A 25,991-nucleotide genomic window follows, 5' to 3' on the forward strand; every position below is an offset into this window, starting at 1 on the left:
CAATGGGATAAAATAAAATATAAAAAAAAAATCTATTTTCCCTTCTCATACGTGTCGCCTTTATAGTTTGGTGTTACAAAATCTGTGGAACTGCCGGTCGTCACCAGAGAGGGAGAGGGAAAGAGAGAGAGAGAGAGTAGAGAGAGAGAATGGTGGCACATTTGGGAGTGAATTCTCTCGGCTCTTGCTTTCCTTCTTTGCCTCGTCATCGTCAACCCTCTTTCACCAAACACAAACCATTTGCAGGTAAGTACGAACAAACCATAGTTTATGTAGTGTATTTCTGGCAGAATTTCAAATATTATGTATAAAATTTACTAATTTCAGCTGTTGTTAGGTACCCATTTAAGGGTTTAAGAGATTATCCACCATCATTTGGTTTCTTATGGGCTTCCCTTAGTGTCTATCAGTGCTATTAGGACTATTATTTACTTCTTTGGTTGTTTTGATTGATTGATTGATTTGAGCTGTAATTGCTGAATTTAAAGTGAACCCATCACTAATCTGGTTTTTCTTATGAGTATTTCTATTTCTATGCGTAATTCATATACGTAACTGTTTGTGATTTTTAATGGGTTTTAAGAGACTAAACAACATTGATATGATATGTTTTGGTATTAGCATTTTTACAATTCCGAAGTGTATTTTTTGGCTGAATTTCTAATATTGTGTTAGAAATTTACTAATTTTAGCTTTTTTAGGGACCTATTTAAGGGTTTAAGAGATTATCCACCATTATTTGGTTTCTTGGGGCTTCCTTAGTGTCTATTAGTGCTATTAGAACTATTATAAACTTCTTTGGTTGTCTTGATTGATCGATTTGAACTGTAATTGCTGAATTTAAAGCGAACCTATCACTAATCTGGCTTTTCTAATGAGTATTTTTGTTTCTTTGCATAATTAATAATTTAATATACTTAACTGTTTGTGCTTTTCAATGGGTTTTAAGAGACTAACCAATATTGATATGATGTTTTGTTATTAGCATTTTTGCAGCCTTTTTTTTTTTTTTTTTTTGAATTTGAATTAAATGGTATTTTTGCAGTCTATTGTTACTGTGAAGTCAGTCCTGTGTATTCTCCTTCCCCTCTCTAATAGTTGAACTGAAACGGAACCATTCATGTTTTTTTTTTTTTTAAAGAAACTACCCCTTATAACAGTACATCAGCAGCCTAATTTAGTATAAGATGTATTTTTCAGGCTATTGGTTTCTTTGAAAGGGACTATATCTTTGGAATTTGTTGATATTTACATTAGTTTTGGTCATCTTTTTTTTACCAATAGTTTTGGTCATCTTTTTCTTACCAATAGTTTTGGTCATTTGACAGTAGCAGCAATGAGCGATGATCCAATCCGTGAATGGATTTTATCAGAAGGAAAGGCATCACAAATTACGAGGATCAGTCCTGTTGGTGGTGGTTGCATCAATAATGCCAGTCGTTATGACACCGATGCCGGTTCTTTCTTTGTTAAACAAAACAGGTTGGGGGCAATTGATGTTCAGTTAATTGGCTGTACAAACAATAATTTTTTTTTTTTCACTAAATTAGTTTTACTCTGTTTGGATTTGCCGTTGCATAATTGTATATGCTATTAAATCATAGTACTAAAGAAATCTCAACAATACCATTTGGTGGATCCTTCTTGTTTCAAGAGAATCTTGATGTAATAAGCATATCAATTGATTACATTGAATATAAAATGACAATTACATCAAATATAAAAGGGTAATGATGTATATAAAGGTTTGTAAAAGTTCTATTTTGAAGATACTGTATGAACTGTTTCCTATATAACCATTCTTCAACTTTTCTATCTTTATTTTTATTTTTATTTTTTCATCTTGGGTGCTTAAGAGGGTGGTGGGACTGCTACCCAACTTAATTCTGTTTGAACACTGCTCAGGGGGATTGGACAATCAATGTTTCAAGGAGAGGCTTTGGGTTTAAGTGCTATGTATGAAACCAAAGCAATCCGTGTGCCTAGACCATTTAAGGTAAGGAACTTGTAATTTCCTTGCTTTTCTCCTTTTTTCTTCTTTTGTTTTTTTTTTTTTGTTTTTTTGTTTTTTTGTTTTTGTTTTTTTTTTTTTTTTTGTTTTACTTTTTATTATTTATTTATTCATTGTAATCCCATAGCAGCTTGCCAGTCATCAAATTTGGTCTTATCGTTAATATAAGTCCTTTATATTGCAGTAAAACCTTAGAGACACTTTTCAATCAATTGTAGGTCGGAGCCCTACCAACAGGTGGTTCATACATCATTATGGAATTTATTGAATTTGGTTCATTCAGAGGTGATCAGGTGAAGGAGTGAAACTTGTATGCAACTTGGTGGTTATAGTAACAGTTTTCCATTCACTATTTGACCATTCATCGGTCCTTAGTCTGTTTTAGGGAGGCAGCTCGCTGAAATGCATAAAGCAGGGAAATCCGAAAAAGGTTTTGGATTTGATGTTGATAATACCATTGGCAGGTACATGTCTTATTGGATAATTATCACTATTATCATCTGTGCAACAACTGTCTTGAATAACTTTTGGATCTCTTCATTTTAACGGTTGAACTTTGATATCCATGTTCTAAGTTATTGAGTTTATTGGGAGGCATTTAAGATATCAGCCAGACTTGAATACTTGTTAAAGTTTGATAAATTTATGTGTTGGTGTACTTATCAAAAAAATAATAATTTATGTGTTGGTGTAGTACTCCACAGATAAACACTTGGACATCAGATTGGATTGAGTTTTTTGCCGAGCATAGATTGGTTTACCAACTGAAGTTGGCACGAGAACAATATGGCGATTCAACCATTTATGAAAAAGGTTCTCAATCAACTTAGTTCAGTAGTATCTCTGTATAATGAGTTTGATCTCATACCATAGTTGTGCTAAAATTAATAATGATGTTGATACTAACTAAATTAATTACGTTACGTTAGTTGCATAAGAAAAGTAGATTTTCACTATTGATTTCTGTTTTGTGCTTAACAAAGTTGTGACTTTTATAAGCTCGTATCAATAATCAGGTACATGATCCCTTGCTTGATTGCTAAAGCCAATTGACTCTCTTCTTTGGCTTAGCATATGGACTGTCACATTAATGCAAGAGTGCAAGAGTTTGCCAATCCCAAATGAAGCTTTCAAATTTCCTTATCTTTTCATTTTTCTTTTAAGGAATCAAAACTGACATAAGATGTAGTCTTCGATAGTCTAGCACATCAAGAAACTAGAAATCTAGGTGGTTGGAAAGTAAATTTAAAAAATCCATCTGTGGTAATGTTAAATCATCTTATATCTATTTTTTGACAAATTGTAATCCCTTATATCTATTTTTTGAAAATTTGCTCGCTGTCAATATAACTCGCTTGGATTTCCTTTCTTAGAATTATTGAAGAAAAAAATGATGCATTGTGTTTGATATTATCTGCTTTGTCATATTTAACAGGACAAAGACTGGCGAAGAATATGGCTCCTCTCTTTGAAAATGTTGTAATAGAGCCATGCTTGTTACATGGAGACTTATGGAGTGGGAATGTCAGCTCTGACAAGAATGGCGAGCCTGTTATACTTGACCCAGCATGTTACTGTAAGTCTGTTGGTTAATTGATATGTTGACAGCTTCCAATGACCATTTTTTAGTTTGAATTAGATGATGCAAAGTGCAAGCATACATAGATTAGTTAATTCCTGTAGATTATTTAATTTTCTCAATGGTAGACAGATTCTACCCTATTTGCGTGACTTGTGTTCATATAAGTTTTCTTGTAACTTGATTACACTCTTGACACTCCTGCCAAAAAAATGTGACCACGCAACGTACTAATACCTGCATTGTATGTCATAGGACAATGGAAAAAGCATGCAGGTGGAGTTAGACACTTAGACCAGTTTTTCAGGAAAAGAAAAGGGATGAAAAATAACGACTTATTTTGATGATTGGAATGACGGGGCAGAATTGTTGTGGACCATGTATTTTTGAAAACTTGATAATAATACTAAACAGGAAGTTCAATAAATATTAAGTTTGATTAAGTTCAACCCAATAAAGTTGTCCCAAGTCCCAACTATTTGGGGTCGCTTACAGAATCTTGTTTTGCTATTCTAAGACTCAAATAAAGAAAAGCTGAAATATTTGCTTTATGAACTTTATTGAGGTTGCAATTTTAAGCACCAACTGCATTGATAACTGCAAATCCTTGCATTTTATGTAGATGGACATAATGAGGCAGAATTTGGAATGTCGTGGTGTGCTGGATTTAGAGGAACTTTCTACAATGCCTATTTTGAGGTATCCTTGTTATCACAATTCTTTTTAAGTAGATCTAACAGTTAAGCTAGAAGATCATGTGAACACATTTTGCTTGTTTATGTTTGTTTTTAGCATTTCTTTTGTGTACTTGACCATTTAAATGGATGTTATAAACAAGTTTAAAAGATTAGGGCATGTGAATATGTTTTAAAACAAAAGAATGTATGATGCCACAAACAGCCTTGCCCATCAGTTGAGTATTGGAAGACTGTTTTATACTAGGTTTTGCAAGACACGGTGGAGAGTTTTTGTATTACAAATCTTTGGTTGAATAATTTGGAAGATAATGATGATCCTAACTGGTTGCTCTTCATCATGATATACAAAGCCATCGTTTCTTTGGTCTAAACTATTTTATGAGCTTAAACAGCAATCTTTTTAAAATCTTATATTGTCTATTTGTTGTTTTAATTGTTGGGATTATATGCCCTAATAGCAATTATATATATATATATTTAATATTTTCATGAATATAGTGATATTAATTCATTAGTTAAAAACATATTTCTTACACTGGTTATTGATCTGTATGCGTTTCCAGAAGTTATAATATTAGGTGGCTTGGGTACATGAAGGGGTTCATTTATGGAGGGACCTTAGCCACTGGAACTATACTTGATACAAGTTGAATCAGCTTGAAATCAATTCTGATTGAGCTAGTTAGTGGCATTCAACTGAAACCAACCAGAGACTCCAAACGACCGGAGGCTAAGATCAAACGCTGGCCCTTTCTTTATAAACTTATAGAAACCTAAATTCTAATTGGTTGTCTTCGATATTATGGTACAAACTATGTTTACATTTATAGCTTACATTTGAAAAAAAATAATGGTGAACCTAATCTCCACTGATATGCATTTTATCAACCAAGAACAAACATGAAGACTGAATCAAACTGACTAAAGGTCCATTTCGATCACCACTTAGACTATCCTTTGGAACCCGAACATCAACTTACATTTTTAGGAGAAATTTTGTCTTGGTTGTTAAATTGCCTTTATTTCTCAAGCTTTGAGGTTCTTTTCTTTCTTCTCTCTCTACTAGTCTCGAAACCTTGACTTAGGGATTGAAATGGTGCATTTGGCTTCTTTGGTTTCGTTTCTTTATTGCCGTTTTCAGGTGATGCCCAAACAACCAGGTTTTGAGCAGAGGAGAGATCTTTATATGCTGTATCATTACTTGAATCACTACAATCTATTTGGTTCCGGTTACCGGTCATCTGCCATGTCCATAATTGATGATTATCTTCGGATGTTAAAAGCTTAGTCACCCAAGAGTTTGTACATTTCTTGTAGATGTTCACTTTAGATGCTCAAGTGTGTATGTATATGTTCTTTTTGCTGAATTTCTGTGAATTTTTGTGATTATTGATCTAAATAATGCCAAATTTTCATTATAGGGTTATATGGGCTCTCATTTCTGTTCCTGAAGCAACATTTGTTATTCAAAAATTTCTTAGAACTTGATAAACCAAAAGGATTTAATACTCTCACAGGTTTTCTTTCCGAAGTGGCTGATCTTCTGTTGAAATGTCATGCTATTAAATCTCATCTTCTACGATTAATTATTATTCAGAAATTTACATTTAATGTCATGGTTAACAGGAATTAATGGAAATTTGGTTACATAAAGTGACCTATTAAAGTATAACATAATTTACATATAACTTTTTCATTGGGACCATTGATCCAAAAGGTAATATATGGGAAAATTAGATGTTGGTGACTAAACGTAAACAAAATTGTTAAAAAGTTATTAAAGTCAAGCAAAAATGGATAGTGACCAATTTTAAAACTTAATTACTAATAAGTGACCGTTTGAGGGCAATTTGGTCAAAAAAGAATACTTACTTGTTTATAAAATACTTTAAAAATAAATTTTAGATGACAAAATTGTTGATTTATTCTCCTTTATCTTTCTTGTTTTATTTTTTCCTATTTAGTTTACAACTTACCATTTAAAAAATTAAAAATTCTTTAATAACCTTATATTTTAAATTTAGAATTTCTTTATTTATTAACCTCTTTTTTCACGGCTCTTCACCATGATCGAAAAACATGCACAAAACTAAGAATATTATATCCATAATTATAATTTTTATAAATTTACATACTTTCAAGTTTGATCGAATAATATATATACACACACACACACACATCTTGTTTGCACTTCCCTCTTCGTCTTCATTTTATCCTTTGATTGTCGGACAACAAAAGTATTTAATGTTGGGAATAAATTTGTTCAATTAATATATATATATATATATATATATATATATATATATATATCCGGTAAAATAAGGATATTTAGGTAATAACTCATCAAATAATCACTTGTTAGCAATTAAGTTTCAAAATTGATAACTATTTATCTTTTCTCAACTTTAAGGTCATTTAAAAGCAATTTTGTTTCTATTTGATCACCAAATTCTAATTTTCCAAGGTATATTTGTCTACTTTGTCTAGTGCTCACAAAATTTGCTTTTGTCAACAAAATTAAATTATAATTATCCTTTCACTTTAATGGTTTGTCATTCTTAACGGGATTCAAATTCTCTCATACGAAATAGTAATCCTATCCCTTTCGTTAGTGTTGTATTTTACAAAAATGTTATGATGTTCAGTTTCTTATTTTATTATTATTATTATTATTTTTTTTTGTAAGAATTTTAGTCAATCTTAACTTTGTACAACATGGAATGTGAGTGTAATTCATCCAAATATTAATGCAGTGGTTTCTGCAGTAATATTTTTCAATATATTTATTTTTTATTTTAATACAATTTTAACAGATGTAACAAATATATTAAAACACGATTTAAGTTTCTTAAAATTAAAACCTTTGTCGAAAATTTGAGCAAAGTAGCAAACAAATATGTTGAAAGGACGGTAAAAATTTATTAGGAATTGGTTGAAAATTAATTGAAGTGTGTTAAAAAAAATTTACAGCGCATACAAATTACCGCAAAGGATCTGGACGACAGGTACGGACATGTAACATGTTTTAGGCCCTGTTTGGCGGAACTTTCACTTTCTAAAATTCCTTCCACTCAATCGGTTTGAAGAATGCATTTTGATAAAAGGAATTTAAAACAAAAAAAGTTGTTTGGTGGATAAATTTTTTGAAGTTCTTTTAATTATTAACATAATTTAACTTGACAATTATATCATTAATAAACCATGAATAATACCATCAATAATAGTAAAGAGTTGAATTAGAATGTACAAAGAAGGAAAGAAAAAAAAAAAATCATAATTAAAGTGATGGAGTAAAATTGCTTATGATACAACAACGAATAATTGGCATAGTGAAGATCATGATATACAAATTTAACCCAATCTACATGGTAAATTTTTTTTTTTCCTTGACTACATGATAGAAGTTGAAAGAAATGGAAAAAAGAAAAGGAAAGAAAAACAAACAAAAGAGAGAGATGTCAGCAAAAATATTCCATTTTTAGTCTTATTTATATTTATAAATCACTTTAACAGCGGAATGGGTAGCCTTCAAAAAAGAAAAAAAAAATTATACACACACACATATATATATGTGTGTGTGTGTATATATATATATATATATATATTTTTTTTTTTTGAGAGGAAAAAAAATTATTAAGAATTCTACATAGAATTGAAGTTTGGACAAGAGTTTATAAATGTTGGAACTCTTCAAACTATGAAGTCAAATAAGGGGCAATATTATTTTTTCCTGCAACTGCTTAATCTTTTTGTTCTCCTTTGTTGAATGTTTTTCAATAATAGTTTTTTCAATGAAGTTTAGTAAAATTTTGCTCAGCATTATTTTTTAAAATTTTTGGATAGAGAACGAAGGAAGAAAATGATGAAAAAATAGAAAGATAAAAGTTTGTAATAAAATTCAGCAATAAAAAATAGGTTAAATAATGGACAATATTGAAATTTTATAATTATTACCTAGAAGAAGTGTGTAGTTTGTGGGGAGTCGATTAAGAAGTATGTTTTATTAGCTTTGGTCAATCGGGCTTCTAAACTACTGACATTTTTTAAAAGTCCATTTTAAAAATTTTACCAAACACTTTTTATTATTGGGAAATGACTTTTAATACTTAGAAGCCCGTTTTGAGGCTACAGGCCCAGCCAAACAGGTTTGTATTTTTACTAAAAAGGGCTTCGATCTCAGATGATTTTACTTATGGAAGGCTTGAAAGCACGGTTTGAGAGACTGTTCCGAAACAACCATAGGTTGTGATTGTGAAATGTAGACCCACCTGAAATGCAAAGAGGAGGAAGGGGATATAACATATAGAAAGAGAACATATACTTTTAGAGAGAGAGAGAATGGACATGGTGACAGAATACCCAGCATTAACAGACCTGGCTCTAACTCTAGAGCAAGCAACCCTAATGGCGAAACAACTCCCAAACACCACAGACCCATCTCAACTCCTTCAAATCTACTCCACTCTTCACTCCGCCCACCACCACCTGTCTTCCTTCCTCTCCCAAACACCCCAATTCCATCCCCCACCACCCCCACCACCACCTCCTCCTCCTCTCGCCGCCGAGAACTCCGTCTCATCTGCCGTCGGCAACGGCAATTACATGGATGACAACGACAACGACAACGAGCCGATGCAACTCGGCGACCGCGATGACGAGGAGGCGGAGGCGGAGCAGAATTCGAAGACCACGATTGAGAGGGTGGAGGAACGGATGAGAGATTGCTTCATTCAGAACAAGCGCCCCAAGCGGCCGCTGTCGCCGTCGGCGGCGGCGGCGGAGCAGCGGCGGTGGTATGATCATGAGCTGGTGAGCGGTTCAGGCGGGTTTGATCCTCATGGGACCAGGTTGAGGTCTCTCGATCTTGTCTATCAGTTTCATGGTTGAGTTTGAGTTTCAGAAATGGCATTGTTGTAGTTACAGGTCAGTGACAGGGCATTAATGAATCATAATCTATATATTTAGCTCTTTTGGCAATTCAATTTGTCTGATAATAATTTAGATTCCTTTATTGTATTTTATTTTATTTGCGTGTATGTGTTTGTTTCAGTATATGCTACATATATATTAAGTTTGTGAATTTAGTATAGTGGAAGCTAGGATGAGATAATTTATTGGTCATTTTGGGTGCTTTTGATTTTGTATTATTTAGTGAAAGAACAGCAAATACATACACAAACATATATAAAGTGCATGTTGAAGCTAGAGAAGTTTACTGAGTGGGTGTTTGGAACTGCTTCTCTATTACTGAAAAACACTTCTATTTTAAAAAATTGCGGTGCAAAGTGTTTGGTGAAAAAAAAAAGCTTTTAAACATAGTAGAGGTTAGACCTAAAAAGTGCATTTAATTAAAGTTAAGAATTGTAGCTTTTAGAACTATGTTACGGGTAGAGGTACGTGTTTTTAGGTAACTAATTTTGTTATAGACAATTTAATCCCTCTATATTTTTTATTAATACAATTTTATCCCTTTTAGGCTTCTACAAACAAATAGCAAATAACGCGTGGACTCTGTAACAAACAAAGATCCTTGTTTATTTTGGACTCTGTAATAAACAAAATATGTGATATTTAAAAAATATGTAAACAAAATATGTGATCCTAGTTTATTTTGGACTCTGTAATAAACAAATAGCAAATATCATATGTTTAATGTAAGGGTAATATAGTAAAATTAGTAATAAAAGTACTTTAAGCAATATTATTACCAAACAGTTTTAAAAGTACTTCAAGTATAAAAAGTGCTTTATACAATGTGTCACTAAACGCTTAAATGCGTTTTACTGACAGTACTTTTATAACGGCTCTACTATTAAAAGCGCTTTTAACATTCTAAAAGCAATCCCAAACTGGCTCAGAAGAGTCATCAAGAGGAAGTAATATGTCCAAATCCAAACCCTACCTTTTTTCATGAGATATGATTCATCCAAATCAGTAGCTGTGTATAGATATTTCAAGTCCAAATTGTATCTAACTTAATTACAACTATCAAAACCTAATTCTATGTAGAGCTTAAAATTTTGGAAGCTAGTTCGATAAATGTTGATAATGACAAGGAAAGAAAAAGAAGAAGATGAAGTAACACCTGAACAAAATGGAGTTGGAGTAAAGCCCCCGTTGAGTGGAAGATTAGTGAGAATGGTTGAAAAGTGTGTCAGCAAAATCGCCATCCCAAAACCATTGAGGGCTTGTGTTTTCTGTTGCATTCAGCAGAACATCTAAATCTCGAGGGCTTGTGTTTTCTGTAGCATTCAGCAGATCATCTAAATCTCCTTCGTCCTCAAAACTGTCCATCAACTCATGTTGTAGTTGCAGTAGTGGCGGCAGAGCATGTTGTTCCTGGGAAATGCAATTGAGGGATGTTGAAGGGTGGTGGACTGAACTTTCATTCACAAAACTTCGTTCTGCAGATAGAACATTTTCTATTCCGATCATCTCATCATTGCCTAAACCACCCATTTGTCCAAACTTAACCGACTTCCCATTATTCGTGAATCTGTATCCAACATAAGCACTACTGGTATTTGAACTTGTGCCCAGATGTTTTGTGCCGTTGGATGACATGCTGTTCTCAATGTTGAAAAGAATGTTCTTGGTGTGTTCTTCATATAGCCTGAACTTATTGTTGAGTGGTATATTGGGGAGATATATTGATTCCACTGGAGTTGAGCCTCTTTGACAATTGGGTTGTATAGATGCAAACTCCACGTAATCGGTATTGTTCTGTGGCATTGCTTGAACAGAAGACACATTGTGTGTATAAGGGTAGTGTAGGTTCCCCTGGTTGCTCAGTGTAAGTGATTGTTGGTACCCCAAATTTGACATAGGGTTTGATGCTTCGGGGTTAGTAAAGGAAAAATTATTAGTTGGAGGCATGGAAATGGTGAAATTGGATAGCTGTTGGAGAGGTGTCAAGTTGGTTTGCTGCATTGGATAGGGAGAAATTCCTTGTGAAGAGTATAAATTCCGTAGAGGATAGCTTGATGGAAAGCATGTTCCTTCGACGTCAGTTGAAAAGTTTATTCCATAATTTGAACCGGTGGACTGCTTTGCTTCTTGACATCGCTTCAAGCACATTCGGTACTTCTGCAATATGTATGCATGTTTCATCAATAAAGAGATTCACAATGATCATGAAAAACATCCTTTACAAGTTTACAGAGGAAAAAGAACATATCAGAATTCTCTCTTTCTTGGAAATGAAAGGGATGCCAACCCTTGGGGCAAGACTAATTCCCTGCGACACACGTTCCTCTTTAAGGTTGCTTGCCCGGCATGCATGGAAAACCTCATGGGATACCCAAGAAGAAAAGTTGAACTAACCATGTCGATCGCTCATTTTACCTCTTGAGGTTAGCGTGTTACATTTTTTTATTTTTTAAATAAGACATTACCATGCTTTGTTAAACATGTCGTAATTGGCGTTGCTTTGATTGCAAAATTTTGGGCATTGAATGCCGATATCACATATCATCTTTGTTTAGTAAATAAGGATTCTGATATTATCTTTCTGATTTTCTATAATTAATGACCCTCATGCATCAAAACTCAAAATTAACTGGCATGGTATTGTCTTTTGCTTTAAGAAAAAGTTCTTTTGTCAAAGAATTCTATACTGCTCAAATATATATGTGGAAACGACAATTGGAGAACATCTGAAATCTAAGGAAGAACAAACCTGTAAATGACTAGCAACGTTTTCTCTAGTCAATCCAGGGACATCCATAACTTCAACTATTTTCTTCGGAAAAGCCCCTGAATGCAGAAAGATAAAAAGTTAGTTACAATGAAAGAGAGATTAAACATAACATTGAAGATGAAAATAATAAGAAAATGAGAAACACATAATATATCTTACTTTCATGGCCTAATTGTTGAATGGCTTCCAAAAATTTATTATGCATCTTAGCAGTCCAAACAACCCTTTGCTTCTTTTCACATGGATAGTCATTTGGACTATCTTCACTTTTTTCAGCTGTCCTTTTGAGTTCTCTTCTCTTATGCTTTTCATATCCTCCAAATGCTTCACCAACAGATGATTCATTTCTGGTACCCACCTGATCAATTGCATTCTCGGTTGCTGAGGCCATTTGAGCACTGGCTGCAATTTCAGGTTCCACCAATTTACCCTTCTCTCTCGCATATGCAAAATGTCTGAGGTTGTTAACGTTGTTCATGCTCAAAGATTTCAGAAAATATAGCGTAATACCACTTTCCAAACCTAGTGGCACAGTTTTCTTGTTTTCATCCGATGATATTGCTGCATTAGTCAACGAAAATTAGTAAAAATATATATATTTTTGATAAATAAAAATTAGTAAAAATATTCAAGATGAAGAATAAAAATTGACTAGAATTTTATCTGTTTGATTGCTGAGAATGTGGATGAGAAGTGTAAAACGAGGAGGATTTAATGCGTTCTTTGAAAACAATTTGTATCAAATAATTAAGGAAAAAATGGGATAAAAACAAGTGATCAAAAAGGATCATACTTACAAATGATGGGAAGTTTGAATTCTTTCTCTATGTGCTGAATGATCTCAAATCTGTTTGTATCTGACCTTTGAACATTTGTTAGAACAAATTCTAGCCTGTCTTTGCTCTTCCATATGGTGTTTAATGCGTTGGCGATCTGATCAAAATGCAAAACTGAGAGAAAGATGTTTAGAATGATGAAAAAACATAAATTCATGATATCTCATAGTATCAAATACTTTTTACTACTCCAAAAGAAGTAGAGGCTTGAATTCAACTTAACTTATAGAATTGAGTAGACAATACCCTATAAGGAACAGATATATGTGACTGAAATATAAAAGTAAAGCATTTGCAGATTATAAATCAAACACAAGCTCTTGTATAAGTTCTATATAAACAGTATCCTAAAAGGAATAAAATTTGGTTTAAAGTGTGATTTCTGTTTAATACCTTTATGAGTGCAGCATGGAAGCATCTCGGCCACAATCTTAAAACACGCAGGATCATTATCGATGACCAGTATACAGATTTCTTTAGTTCCCATAGATTGACTTGATTCAAGTAGTAACTTTTGATGTCTATGCTTGATAAAGGTATGAAGTATGTCGAGAAGATGTTTTTAATTTGGAGGGGAAACAAAAGGCATACCTTGTAAAGAACACAAGGCATAGGAGAGAGGAAGTGTCATAAATGATTTACCTCAAGAATTTTTGTACTCTCCCCTCTTCCTGCTCAAAATTTATCGTATTTTTGTCATGCATAATTAGGTGGGACCCTTGTGAACGGTTGACCTAGGAGATCATTGCCTAGTGCGGTGGCAAGAACTCTGCATAGCTTTAGGGATGGCTTCAATTATTTCACTAGAAAAATTAACTTTTAATCTAATCTACATTTTTTTTTAGTTCTTAATTCAGTTATGTCTCACGTTATTTATATCGAGCTAGGAAGGAAATTTCATGGGAAAAAAGAAAAAAGAAAAAGGAAAGGTTTTAACTTTACCAAATGTTTAGAAAAAGAAAATCATAACCTAAGTGTGAGCTGGGGAAGAGATATCATGAGATAAGGATTAGCAAATTACGAACTTAAGTTGTAAAGAAAATTTCTAATATCCTTATTTTCGATAAGGTGTTGCAAGGTCTCCAACAAATTAATTTTGAGCCAAATTGACACCCTTGCCTACTACACTATGAAAAAGTATGTGGTCTATTATCAATTTGTTGTTCTCAACATAATGTAGTGAAGTTCAGTTCATGATATCTTTTCATGCAGGGCATGCCTCAAAATATTCATTATTAATTGTTTTTTTCCTGGTTCTCTAGTATAGCAAGTTCACAGATATGAATGTATTTATCACCGTTCATGACATTAGGTTTGCATTGATAACATTCAATTTACGCATGGTTTGTGTTGAATATTTTCTTGCATTACCGATTCCTAAAATTTGTTGGTTTTATTGAGTATATATATGTCCTGTTCTCTCGGCTTATGAGATTACCTCTGTTATATAGCTTTCTTTCTGGTCGATAACTACACATTCATAGAAACACATCTTCGAGGCAGAACATATTAGATTGAGATTGGTGATTATTAAGTATATTCTCTGTTCTCTCTTGGCTTATGAGATTACCTCTGTTATATAGAATGAGACTCGTGACTCTGACAACCGTCTTTTATACATTTTTTTCCGTTCCCGATAACGAGGAACCATTCCAACCTAGCTTAAGCTACTCTCGAGGTTTAGCCTTTCCATGTGTTCCTTGCTAATTAGTTTCATTTGCTTTGATTAGTTTAATTCTATATGATTCGTGTGTTGCAGTTTCTTCTAATACATGTCATGTCATATTCATTTAAATTTCTTAACATGTAACCTTTATCAAATGGTTTTGCTTAGTTTTTGTAGACCATGATGAGAAGTACTAGAGTTTTTTGGTCACACATTCTGCTAAATACACACTAATCCTTATAATTCTAAAAACAACAGTTCTAACAATACTCAGTTTGGCTTTTGAGGATTGAAAAGAAAGATCACACAAAGCACTACAAAAGCTTTTAAAACAAGCTTGGTGTGCACACCAAGCACTACGTGTAAATTTAACATTTATTTTTCAGGTCCTCCTTGTTAGGTCAGAATTGTTTTTTGTGAGATTTTGTGTTTGTATGAATGCCTACCTGTCTTTACTAAAAATGATGTAAAAGCAATAAAGTTTACACTTGGCTGCTTCCCATTCATGATGGTTTTCATTTCTTTAATGGTATATATAAACGTGTTTTAAAAATCGTAAACATTGAGAGTCTATAAAAATGAATAATATCGGCATAATGTGAAGGTAAGATATAGTATTAAAATCATAAATCCATGAGTGTCAAGACAGCGAAGACATCTTCGATTGCTTGACCCTCACTATTACTTCCCTATTATTTTGGTTTTATTAAATTAAATAACATATATAAATGTCCCTTATACGAATAGAATAAAGTATAATCATGTCATTTCATATTAAAACTGGTGTTGGAATGCATTTATGATAAATTCTCATGCATTTATCACCTCTTAATGATATGCATAAGCATATATATATATATTAAAATCAGAGTGAAGTGCATTAAAGTTAAATTCTAATGCATTTATCACCTCTTAATGATGGAAAATGTTGTAATTTAGGGCAAATTCCAATGCATTTTTCATTTTGTATCCATTTCCTTCATACCTCTTAATGATGGACCATCAAGGCATCAACCTTGAGGTTGAAAAAACTAGAGAGAGCATAATCATCATCTGTTTATATGCTTAGGTTTGTTAGTAATGTTTGTTGATATAGGGAGATGCCTAAAAATTTGAAATCTCTGAGAGGATGAGGACTTGTTTATGTGCATAATTGATCCTAATTAATGTTTTAGTCAGTGATTGTACATATTAAACCGAATAAATTTAATCAAAACTATGAACATAAACAAGTCCTCATTGTCTTAGTGATTTCAAAATTTAAGGAATCTCCCGGAGTCAACAAAATTATTCATCAAAGAAAAAAAAAATTGAAATGTAAAATTTTCAAAAACATTTTTTCATATTTCTCATTAAGAGGTGAGAATTTATCATAGATTCCCTCTAACTCCAATTTTAATATGAAATGACATTATTATTTTTTATTCAATTCAGGAAAATAAGTATAAGGGACACTTATGTATGTCATTTCATTATTATTCGTTTCACATCGTGCGCTTGTTTTATATACAGTTTTTAAAACAGTCCGCACAAAATTGAGTAGATGTGTAGGACAATGACACGAACACTCTGTATAACAACTTCAGGGATTAATCATTTTATTTTCAAATCCAAGCCTGTAAATTAAAGATTAATGACATTTATAAAATACTAATGAATGCATGTATTACCTACCTTGCACTTTCCTTTGTTGTCTACATGTGATAAATATGAAACAAATTAAAACCAAATGACAATTAATTAATTATAGTTAGTGTTGATTGGGATTTGTCCTCCGACATCCCTCAACCGACAACATCATCTCTTCTATATACATACATATATACACACATATATATATATATATATATATATCACTGCACTGTCTCAATTACCAGTACCTCTCTCTCTTAATTGTAAGAGTATTTTTCATTGCCTCAAAGATGTGTCTCTATAACTAGGTATAACTAGGTTAAGCTCACAAGCGAAGATAGAATAGGGCATACACTCGATAAAACTATACGTAAATTGAATGTCATCAAGGTAAATTAAATTTGGATTGATGACATTCAATTTACGCATGGGTTGGAGTGGATGGAGCCGACATGATAGCTTTGAGAACTAATTAAGTAATGAATTCAAACATCGGATTCCGATTAGTACTACCCACGTTCACGTCCCCAAATCTTTCAATCGCTTGGTGCTGGTAGGAGCGTTGGGGGACAAACTTCAAAATTTTGAAATCTTGAGTTGATTTTACAATTAAAGAATGAGCATGCACTCACGCCTGCACCAACATCCACACAAGCCTCCCCATGCAAACACCTTGTATATATGTTCATATATTCAATATGTACATATATACACACATACTGTGTATTATTAAGAGGTGATAAATGCACTACTCTTTAACTTTAATTTGAAATGACTTTAATTATTTTTCTTTCAGTTCGACCATTTATATATGTCATTTTGTTATTATTTTTACCCCCAAAAAAGAAAAAGTAGTGAGGGTCGAGCCAGATGGCTTCTTCCCACAAGCGATGTGGTCATGTGGTCCTGATCTGATCCGAATGGACTTATGGTTCTGATACTATATTTTAGGTTTCGCATCACGCTGTACAGATAAAGTCCTGGAACTTAGTTAATAATCTCTCTACTGTAATAGAGTTACATATTTTTCAACACCTTATATATGTTTTTCAACATATTACATTTGACTAAAAAATTGATACAAATATGTTGAAAATAAATGCAATAGTGTTAAAAATCACTACAATACCAAAATTTTCAGTAAATAATTTAAACAAGCGCAAATATGATTTTTTTTTTTTGCAATTAATCGGGTATGTTTGATTTGTTAATTTGAAAACAGTTCTAAAGAATTCTCTAACAAAACTGTTTTCAGAAAACTATAAAAGACAGTTTTATGAAAATAAGTCTTTTATAACTGAATTTCATAAAACAGTTCTCAGAAAGTGAATCAAATAGAATTTTTTATATTCTTTTAAAAAAATAAAAAATTATTTTCAGAATTACAAATTAAACAAGTCATTCGATGCTCACTTCTAACAATTTTCACAAGCGTGATAGTCAAGTTGATTGCAACATAATGGGGGTGCAAAAAGAGTGATTGTGCAGTGCAATGACCGAACACATTGCATAAGATTAGTCATTCATTTCCAAATCAAGGCCTACAAATTAAAGATTAATGATATTGGATCAAGTAGTACTACTACGTATTACCTTGGACTTTCCTTCGTTGTCTACATGTGATAAGTATGAAACAAAATTAAATCAAGTGATACTTAATTAATTATAGCACTTAATTATAGCTGGTGTTGATTGATTGGCACAGTCAGTCCAATTTGTCCTCCGACATGCTTCACCTAGCAGCATCTTCTATATATATATATATTATATATATTTCACTATGCACTGTCCTGGACACTTCTACGTTTCACTGTCATTTTCTCTCCATCCATTGTTTCTTCTAACCTCCGAACCTACCTCTCTCTTTCTCTCTCTCACACACAAATTCTCTCTCTAGATTGCCACAGCATCTTCTCCCTTTATATATCTCTCGCGTCACACTTCCTCACTCCACAGTCCACACTCAACCATCACTTTCTCTTTCTCTCTCTAAAATCTCTCCCTATCATGGATTCATTTTCCATAGACAAACGACCTCGATTTCTCAAAGACTTCCTCACAGACGAATCAAATTCATGCGATTCGACTGTACGGAGCCTTCTCCAACTTGATCTCAGGCCTAACAATACGACCAAATTACTCCGAACCCGATCAAGAACAGCTTCAATGGCGTTCTCTGCAATTCACAGAGCATCGGAGGTCGTGATTAACGCCGTTAAACACCTCCCGATCAGGTCCGTTAGGTCTCCGTCGCTTTTGCCGAGAAACATTTCCCGGAGACTCTCGAAACGCAAAAACGACTGCGTATTACGGGAGATCTCGGTTACTGTCAAGGTGAGGGACATATTGCGATTGAAATCGTTCCGGGACCTGATTGAAGAAAAATCTCCGCCGTTGGATTTTGATTGTTCTCCGCATCGGTGCACCACCACCACCACAACCACAACTAGGACGGAGTCCACCAGTACAAGTGCAAGTAGCAGCTGGTGTGATAGCGATTTCACCGCCGACGAGAATTTACCGTTTTGGTGCGGTAAATGTGACGACGAGGAGGAGGTTGAAATGGGTAAAAAATGTTTAACCGATTGTGGTGTCGGCGCAGATATTATGGAGGAGGCAACAGGAGAAACGGTGGACCCCATGGTGAGTAATCACTTTTAGAGTTGTCAAAATTTACTCAGTTATTCAAAATCATACAGATTCCTAATTCCATATGATTTTATTTGATTTTGTAGAAAGTACTTGCATCACTATTTCAATTTCAATTTAAACACTAGTGTAATTCACTCTCCTTGTATTAATAAATGTGAAATGTTTTAAAATTGACTCCAGTGTCACACCACCTGCTTAAGACACTTAACCAGTTGGATATTGGTTAATTGTAAAAGTACTCAATAAATATTTACTATCCATAATTATAAGAGATCCACGTGAGAATGTAATAATTAATTAATTTATAATATTTTTTTAGTAATAAAATAATTTAAGAGTTTGAGGTTAGACACATTTTATGTAGGCAATAACGGATATTATGATGTCAGTAATAAAATAATGTTAGGAGTTCGAGATCAAACACATTTTATGTAAGAGATCAGACACATTTTATGTAAGTAACGACTGATATCATCGTCATGATGCAATCCCCACTCATGTAAATCAAACACATTTCACGTAAATCAGTCAGATAAATCCTCCCACTAATGAATTCTATTATCTTTTTAATTAAACAAAGTTGAGCCTAAATTGGCTATTAGAGTCCATAAATTTTTGTGCTCCGATTTGAAGCAAGAGAAAAAAAAAAAAAAATTTGAAAATTTGAGCTTAGATTCATTCTTCTGGATAAATTTATCTCAAATTGTTATGAAACTGGATCATGAAATTAAGATTAGAGTGCAAATCTCGGGTATAAATACGACTCTACATTATAAATTAGAGCTTTTATGAACAACTCAATTTGTCTAGAATGGTAGTATCATTTTATGTTTGCTTGAGTTATACCTTAAATTTGACTGAAAATGGTACATATGAACAGGGAGAGTTTATTTGCGAGGAGGAAGAACAGCACAGCCCCGTATCGGTGCTTGATTTCCCATTCAGAGAAGATGAAGATGAAGAACAAGAAATTGGAGCTGAAGAAAAGGCAATGCAGCTACTAAATCAAGTACTCGAAACAAGAAGCTCAGTAGATAGCAAAGCCAATGTGGATACTCTGCTGTTTGATTTCTTTAGCCATGAACTGACCACCACAGGCAGAAATCAACAGCAAAATGAGTCTGATTGCGAGATGGTTAGAGTAGCCAAAGCTTGGATTAGTGGACAACAAAATGATGGGAAGTCACTAGCATGGAAAGTGGAGAGCAATAGAGAAGCATATAGTAGAGACATGCAGAGGATAGTTAGGTGGAACAAGTTTGAAGAGGAACAAGAAGAATTAGTCTTGGATGTGGAGATTGGGGTGTTGAGCTATTTGGTGGATGAGCTTTTGGCTGATCTTTCTATTCCTTAAAAAGGAGGATAGCGACCGGACTTCACTACCTTAGAGATGTTTGGCGTGACGTCCGATTAAGGATTGTGTCTACTCGGTTACCACTTGTAATGAGTCAGATACTTACCATCGGATTTAAAACTGGATTGTGTCTACTCGGTTACCCCTTGTAACAAGTCAGATACTTACCATCGGATTTAAAACTTTAAACTGTTAGGTGGAGTTGTGTGCCTATTCTGATCAGCTCAAGATGCACTCCATCCGAATTCATTGTCTGACAAGAACCTCTAACATCCAGGGACAAAGAAGTTCAATTTGCCCTATCCTTCAGAAATAAGCCCAACAATGTACATAAAGTCCATGTCTCATCTAAAGCCCAACAATGTATATGTTAAGTCAATGACTCATTCAATGAGTTCATGGGGGGAGCCAAATGTTAAAAATGCCACTTGTCCCGTAACTTTTTGTAAATAATGTGTCCAACAATGTACGAATTGAAATTTGCAATAAATTAAAATTTAGAAAAAAAAAAAATATTGAAAGGTTTCTTCAGTTGTTTGGAAGCAACTATTGTCCTTTTTGTGAAATTCAAAAGTTCTACACGTGCATACAAATTATGCTACTAAGAGACCACCTTTGTAATGCTTATTCAATTTAGAATAAGCAAGGTGGAGATTTCTTCCCTAGGTTTAGAGGGATAAATGGCTTCATTCTAATTTTCCTTAAAATCATCGATTTGGCTCCTGGTTCGGAAAATGGAGACAGAAGTGAAGACGAAATAAAAAAATTAACTTGAAAAGTTTTAAAAAAATAATAATAATTAATTATTAAATAAATCCACAAAATTGTTACGATTTCTACTCCATTTGGTACGAGAGATGAAAAAGTAGAGAAAGAAAATGTGAAATATATTCAGCAATGGTGATGTTTTCGTGATGTTTAATTAAAATTATCCATCTGGAATATTACCAAAAATCACTTTTACTTTCCTCAGTGATACTCTTTGAAATCTACCAAAGTGTTGAATGTGACACCAGCAATACAATGTCATATCTCAAGTTCTTTCATCTATGAAATAATATTAGTAATTGTATTTTTTTTCCCCCTTTTGGTAATTGTATATCATCACAAAAAACCCATAAAGAGCAACTCCAATGGGTTGCTATTTTCAAAATATAGTATGTGGGTTTAAAATGGGTTCTCCAATGACATGTCAAATGGGCTGTCAAAATATAACTTTGCCAAATGAGCTGCTAAATATAACAGAACATATAGCTATTGCCAAATCTGCTATTGCTCTCTTCCTTCTCTCTCGCATGCGCTACCAATTTGATGTTGTGCTTGTGTATATATATATATGTCAGGATTGTGTGTATATATATGTATATGTCTGTTGTGTGTATATACATATATGTATATATATATATGTTGTGCTGATATATATATATATATGTCTGTGTTTTAATTTATTTATTTTTAATAAGGTAAATAAGCTAAATAAAATACAAACACTCACAAAAAATAAAATGTTTATTGAAAATTGTAGTTAGGAATGATAATTAAAAAATAATGGTTGTTATGTCAAAAAATAGTATTTTGGATGAAATACACAATTGGAGCAAAATTGCTAGAATATAACATTTTGACACTGTAACTCCTCTCAAAATATAGATTTGACATATAAAAATATTTGCATTAGAGATGGTTTAACAAGGACAAAATTTTGGATGGCTGTATACAATCACATTTTGTTTTTTAGATAGTTTTTAGTCATTTTTATTATTAAAAATTGACTTGACTTTAATTATCATTTTCCAACTGGATGGAGTGCCAGATCTTGGGTACCCAATATATTTCTCCACAATGGGTAATGTTGATCGGACAACTTGTTAGTAGAGCTCAAAATTATTAAATAATTTTAAACTAATTAATTTTATAACTGTATATAGTAGGGGTATATTAATAAAAAATTATATAAATTATCATTTCTTTCCTCCAAACCAAACAAAAAAAACTAGCACTTCATTAATTATTTTTGCCGTCCCTTCCATTCAACCAAACAAAAAATGAAAGTAACACTTTTCCTTCCTCAGGATAACTCATCAATCCCTCCCCTTCTCCCTTTCATCCATTTTTCCATCTTTCCAACCAAACGAAGCATGAGAGTCCACAACAAAAATGAGCTAAACCCTAGAGAAATGCTTTCTGGGTTGACCCATTTGGTTGGTTAGTCTTTCACTCTCATTGTTCTGGCCAAAATTTCACTCATTAAAAATAAAACACCAAGTCCAAGTAGGGATAGCAATTAGGCAGTTTGGGGGTGAGAATTTCTTTCCCCATTCTCATTCCTGTTTAATTTTTAATAATTATCTCAAAATCTGTCAAGTTTTTCAAAATAGTTTCCATCTCCGTTTCTTTTTACATAATCAAATTTCCAAAATTACCCTCAAATGGAATAGGGCGGGGTGAGACCCGTCGAATTGACAATGTACATAACACATTTGATGGATGCTTATTTATTAAAAGAAAAATAACTATGCTCTTAAACAATTTGATTTAAGAAGACCAATGGGCACGTTGTTACCCTCTGAACTGACATTTTGTAGTCACCCAAGGAAAAATGGAACTCGAAGGTATTTATTTGACCATCTATGATAATAAAGTATAAGGAATTAGAAGAAGTTGTAACATTATTTAACCCACAATTTAATTCCATGTGGTCCGATTAATTAATTAATGGTAGTAGAGTACTTTCTTTTCTATGTCTTAATTAATCAGTATTTTAAATTGAAAATACCCTCTCACATCTTGTACTATATGAAGGGTAGGGTTTATACTTCCTATGTTTGTAATTAACACGTGTTGTTAAATAATTTATTTATTCAAACAATTGCCAAATTGTGTAACTTTGAGAAATAAATTAATCAATTTAGTAAGTTGCAAGTGGCATCGACACTTTCCACTCAACTTCTAAAAATAAATACAAAATCACATTAGCCAAATTGGCTTTTAATTCCAAAATTCAAAGTGTAATTGTTAATAGGGTGAAGTGCAAAAAATCTTTCTTAATTATGTTTGAATTTATAAATAATTTTTTTGAATTTTCACATTTTATTACAAAATGCTCCAATGTTTAGATTATATTTCATTAAATGATCATAATTCATTTCTTATTGAATTACACTTAATCTATTTTTCTTATTGAAATAAATCGTAAAAAAAAAAATCATATTAATTTGATGTCATCATATTAATTTGATGACATGCTTTTCATTAAATTAGCATAAAGCTACCTTTATTTTTGACAATTAATTGTTTAAGTAGAAAATTTTAAAATAATTTCATTAATTTTTTATGAATATATTATATGAAAAAGATTGTATTAAGTAATCTATTAATTATTCATCCGTAAGACACAGAAGACAAGGGTAAAAAAGTTTAAACTGGATATAATAAGTTTTATTATAAATAACAAATTAATTATTTTAAAAAATAATAGTTACAAATCTTTTTTTTTTTTTTTTTTCATTTTTATCATAAATTGATACTAATAATAAAATTAAGGTAAATAATATAATTAATATTTCGATAATAGAAAAGATAATAAAAATAATTTAATAAGAAATGAAATTTTTAATGAGAAATGTTAAAATATTATTTTGGGATGAGTTTGTCTTTAATTGCAACAAATCAATAATTCAAAGGAGTTATTTTCAAAAAGATAATAGTTTAAGGAAATTAGTTAGAATTTACCCTCTAATATGAGATCTTACCAATAGTGATTATAAAATCGAAGGAAAAAAAAGATTATCGAATGATTTCATCATCATTATCATAATTATCTTTATATTATAGAGATGAGAATTCTTTATTTTTTTTTTTGGTTTCTTTCCTATCATACATCATGTACTTTATAAAATTTAAAATTTTGAGGTCAATTTTAATTATTTCATTTCACGTGAGTTTTAGTTCATCTCTATTATCATTATTATTTTTTTAAAAAAAAATCATTGCAATTATTCAAAAATGTGCAAACAAACCCAAAAATTTATTAAATAATTTTGAATCATTGATATTTGAACTCATAGCACACATATCATGTGTACAATTCGTTTAAAAAACACTCCTTGTTGACCATTAGTGTAAGTTATCATTTTATTATTCTTCATAAAAATAACCGATTTAATTTTTTAATTGAGAGAGAGATAAAATAGGGTTTTGTCTGAAAAATTGTAAAGAGTCATGATCTATTAGGGTTAGTTTGGTTAGCGTGAATTAGTTAGAAAGGAAAAGAAATAGAAAATTTTTAAAATTTTTAGCCGTTTGTTGGCTCACTGCTTGATTTTCTGCAAAATGTTTTCCTCTATAAAGTATGAAAAAATTTTAATTTCGCGTGAAAGTTATATCATTATATATTAATTTCTTCTTATACCCTTGTGTAAAATGTTTCTTTTTGTTTCTTCGTACCCACGAAAAGAGAGTTTTCTTACACAAATTAATACTCTTGATTACAACTCTTCTGCTCTTGAAATAAAGTAAACTAATCTAATAACAAAGTCCTAATATAAAATGAAAACTTCCAAAAAAAAAAAAAAAAAACCTATATAAAGAGACGCATACATATCTAGACATATATATTTATTTATAAATCCAATTATATATATTATTTTATCACTATTATTATTATTATTATTAAATTCATAAGGATAATTTAATTGTATATGTTATTTTACTAATATTATTATTATTTTACTATCAAATTCATAAGGGTAATTGTGACATATAAAATCATTTTTCTTTCATTCTTTTGCTATCTAAACTAATTAAATAATATTTTTTCACAAATTTTTTTAAAAAAATTCTTGTTAACCAAATGCATAATAAAAAATTAATTTTCTTTTCTTTCACCCCCACATTCTTCTTTTTTTACTTTCCATCGCCAATTTCTAAGCTAATCAAACAGATCCTTAATTAATTTTAAAAATAATGAAAATGAGGTAAGTTTGCTTTTGGGAAGTGCAAAACGACAACTGTATAATGCAATTGCATGTGCAATAAAACTTTCATTCATGGTTAAAGACAAAAGAAGCAGTACGTTTGAAGCTTTTGACTAGCATTTATTTGGGCCTTTCAGCTCTGTACAATCCTAATTAGAAAAGTGGGCCCACAAAGAAGCATTAATTGCCACGTTTGCAAAATCCATGCACTAAAACCCAGCTGTACCGTAATCAATTCCACCTCAGTGTCTGAGTCCTTTGACTGCCACGTGGATCACAATGGTATACGTGTCACTGTAATGGGTCCCACTTTATACTTTTATTTTTAATCCTTTTAGGGAGTGATGAGGACCCAATAACCGGCCCCTTCGTCTCCTCAGCTTTTAAAGATACCTCACTGACTTTAAAGTTCGAATATTTTGATATTTATCACATGCAAAGTGAAAAAGTTTGAGCAAATTTGGAAATTTACAGACTGCATAACCAATATATATATATATATCTCGGGTTTTTGTGTGAAAGGTGAATTTGAAATTGGGTGGTAATATTCGAAATAGGAAAAAGTTTGTTTTAGATTGCATAAGCAAAGTTTTTCATCTGATGTTGATACGGGCTAATATTGGGCTAATAACAATATGGCATGTGTCTAAAGAAATTAAAAAGTTAAACCTAAATCATTCAATCTTTTCACGGGTCATTTAATGATGAAGAGAATTTTCTCTCACACGTGTGTGAGATCTGGTAGCAGGCTCTTCTTCTCTTTTAACTCACGATTCCTTCTCTCTAAAAATATACTTATGACGTTTCCATTGCTTTATTAAATTGAAATGACATAATAAACCTTAATCCAACTTTCTTAAACTACATCTCTCTTTCCTCTTTTCTTTT

General features: G+C 32.1%; 4 protein-coding genes across 4 annotated transcripts; 3 read left to right on the forward strand and 1 right to left on the reverse strand.

Moving 5' to 3' along the window:
- Nucleotides 1-75: 75 nt before the first annotated feature.
- LOC132299056 (protein-ribulosamine 3-kinase, chloroplastic) lies at nt 76-5,714 on the forward strand. Its single transcript, XM_059795497.1, has 9 exons — nt 76-246; nt 1,329-1,482; nt 1,906-1,996; nt 2,230-2,304; nt 2,387-2,475; nt 2,706-2,824; nt 3,447-3,587; nt 4,213-4,289; nt 5,430-5,714. The coding sequence occupies exons 1-9, from the start codon at nt 150-152 to the stop codon at nt 5,574-5,576; spliced, it is 990 nt and encodes a 329-aa protein (XP_059651480.1). The 5' UTR covers nt 76-149; the 3' UTR covers nt 5,577-5,714.
- A 2,776-nt stretch (nt 5,715-8,490) lies between these two features.
- LOC132299057 (uncharacterized) lies at nt 8,491-9,372 on the forward strand. The gene has a single exon (XM_059795498.1). It carries the CDS (start codon nt 8,627-8,629, stop codon nt 9,173-9,175), a length of 549 nt encoding a protein of 182 aa, XP_059651481.1. The 5' UTR covers nt 8,491-8,626; the 3' UTR covers nt 9,176-9,372.
- A 2,516-nt stretch (nt 9,373-11,888) lies between these two features.
- LOC132300949 (two-component response regulator ARR1-like) lies at nt 11,889-13,310 on the reverse strand. Its single transcript, XM_059798253.1, has 4 exons — nt 13,217-13,310; nt 12,785-12,937; nt 12,147-12,548; nt 11,889-12,043 (listed from the first exon to the last, which is right to left on the reverse strand). Exons 1-4 carry the CDS (start codon nt 13,308-13,310, stop codon nt 11,889-11,891), a joined length of 804 nt encoding a protein of 267 aa, XP_059654236.1.
- A 4,609-nt stretch (nt 13,311-17,919) lies between these two features.
- LOC132299058 (uncharacterized) lies at nt 17,920-20,637 on the forward strand. The gene is made up of 2 exons (XM_059795499.1): nt 17,920-18,764; nt 19,654-20,637. Exons 1-2 carry the CDS (start codon nt 18,129-18,131, stop codon nt 20,125-20,127), a joined length of 1,110 nt encoding a protein of 369 aa, XP_059651482.1. The 5' UTR covers nt 17,920-18,128; the 3' UTR covers nt 20,128-20,637.
- The last annotated feature ends 5,354 nt before the right edge of the window (nt 20,638-25,991 follow it).

This window comes from Cornus florida, unplaced genomic scaffold (genome assembly GCF_030987335.1).
Source record: "Cornus florida cultivar Cherokee Brave unplaced genomic scaffold, ASM3098733v1 CherokeeBrave_3.0.0_Hap2_Chr03, whole genome shotgun sequence".
Classification (NCBI taxonomy): domain Eukaryota; kingdom Viridiplantae; phylum Streptophyta; class Magnoliopsida; order Cornales; family Cornaceae; genus Cornus; species Cornus florida.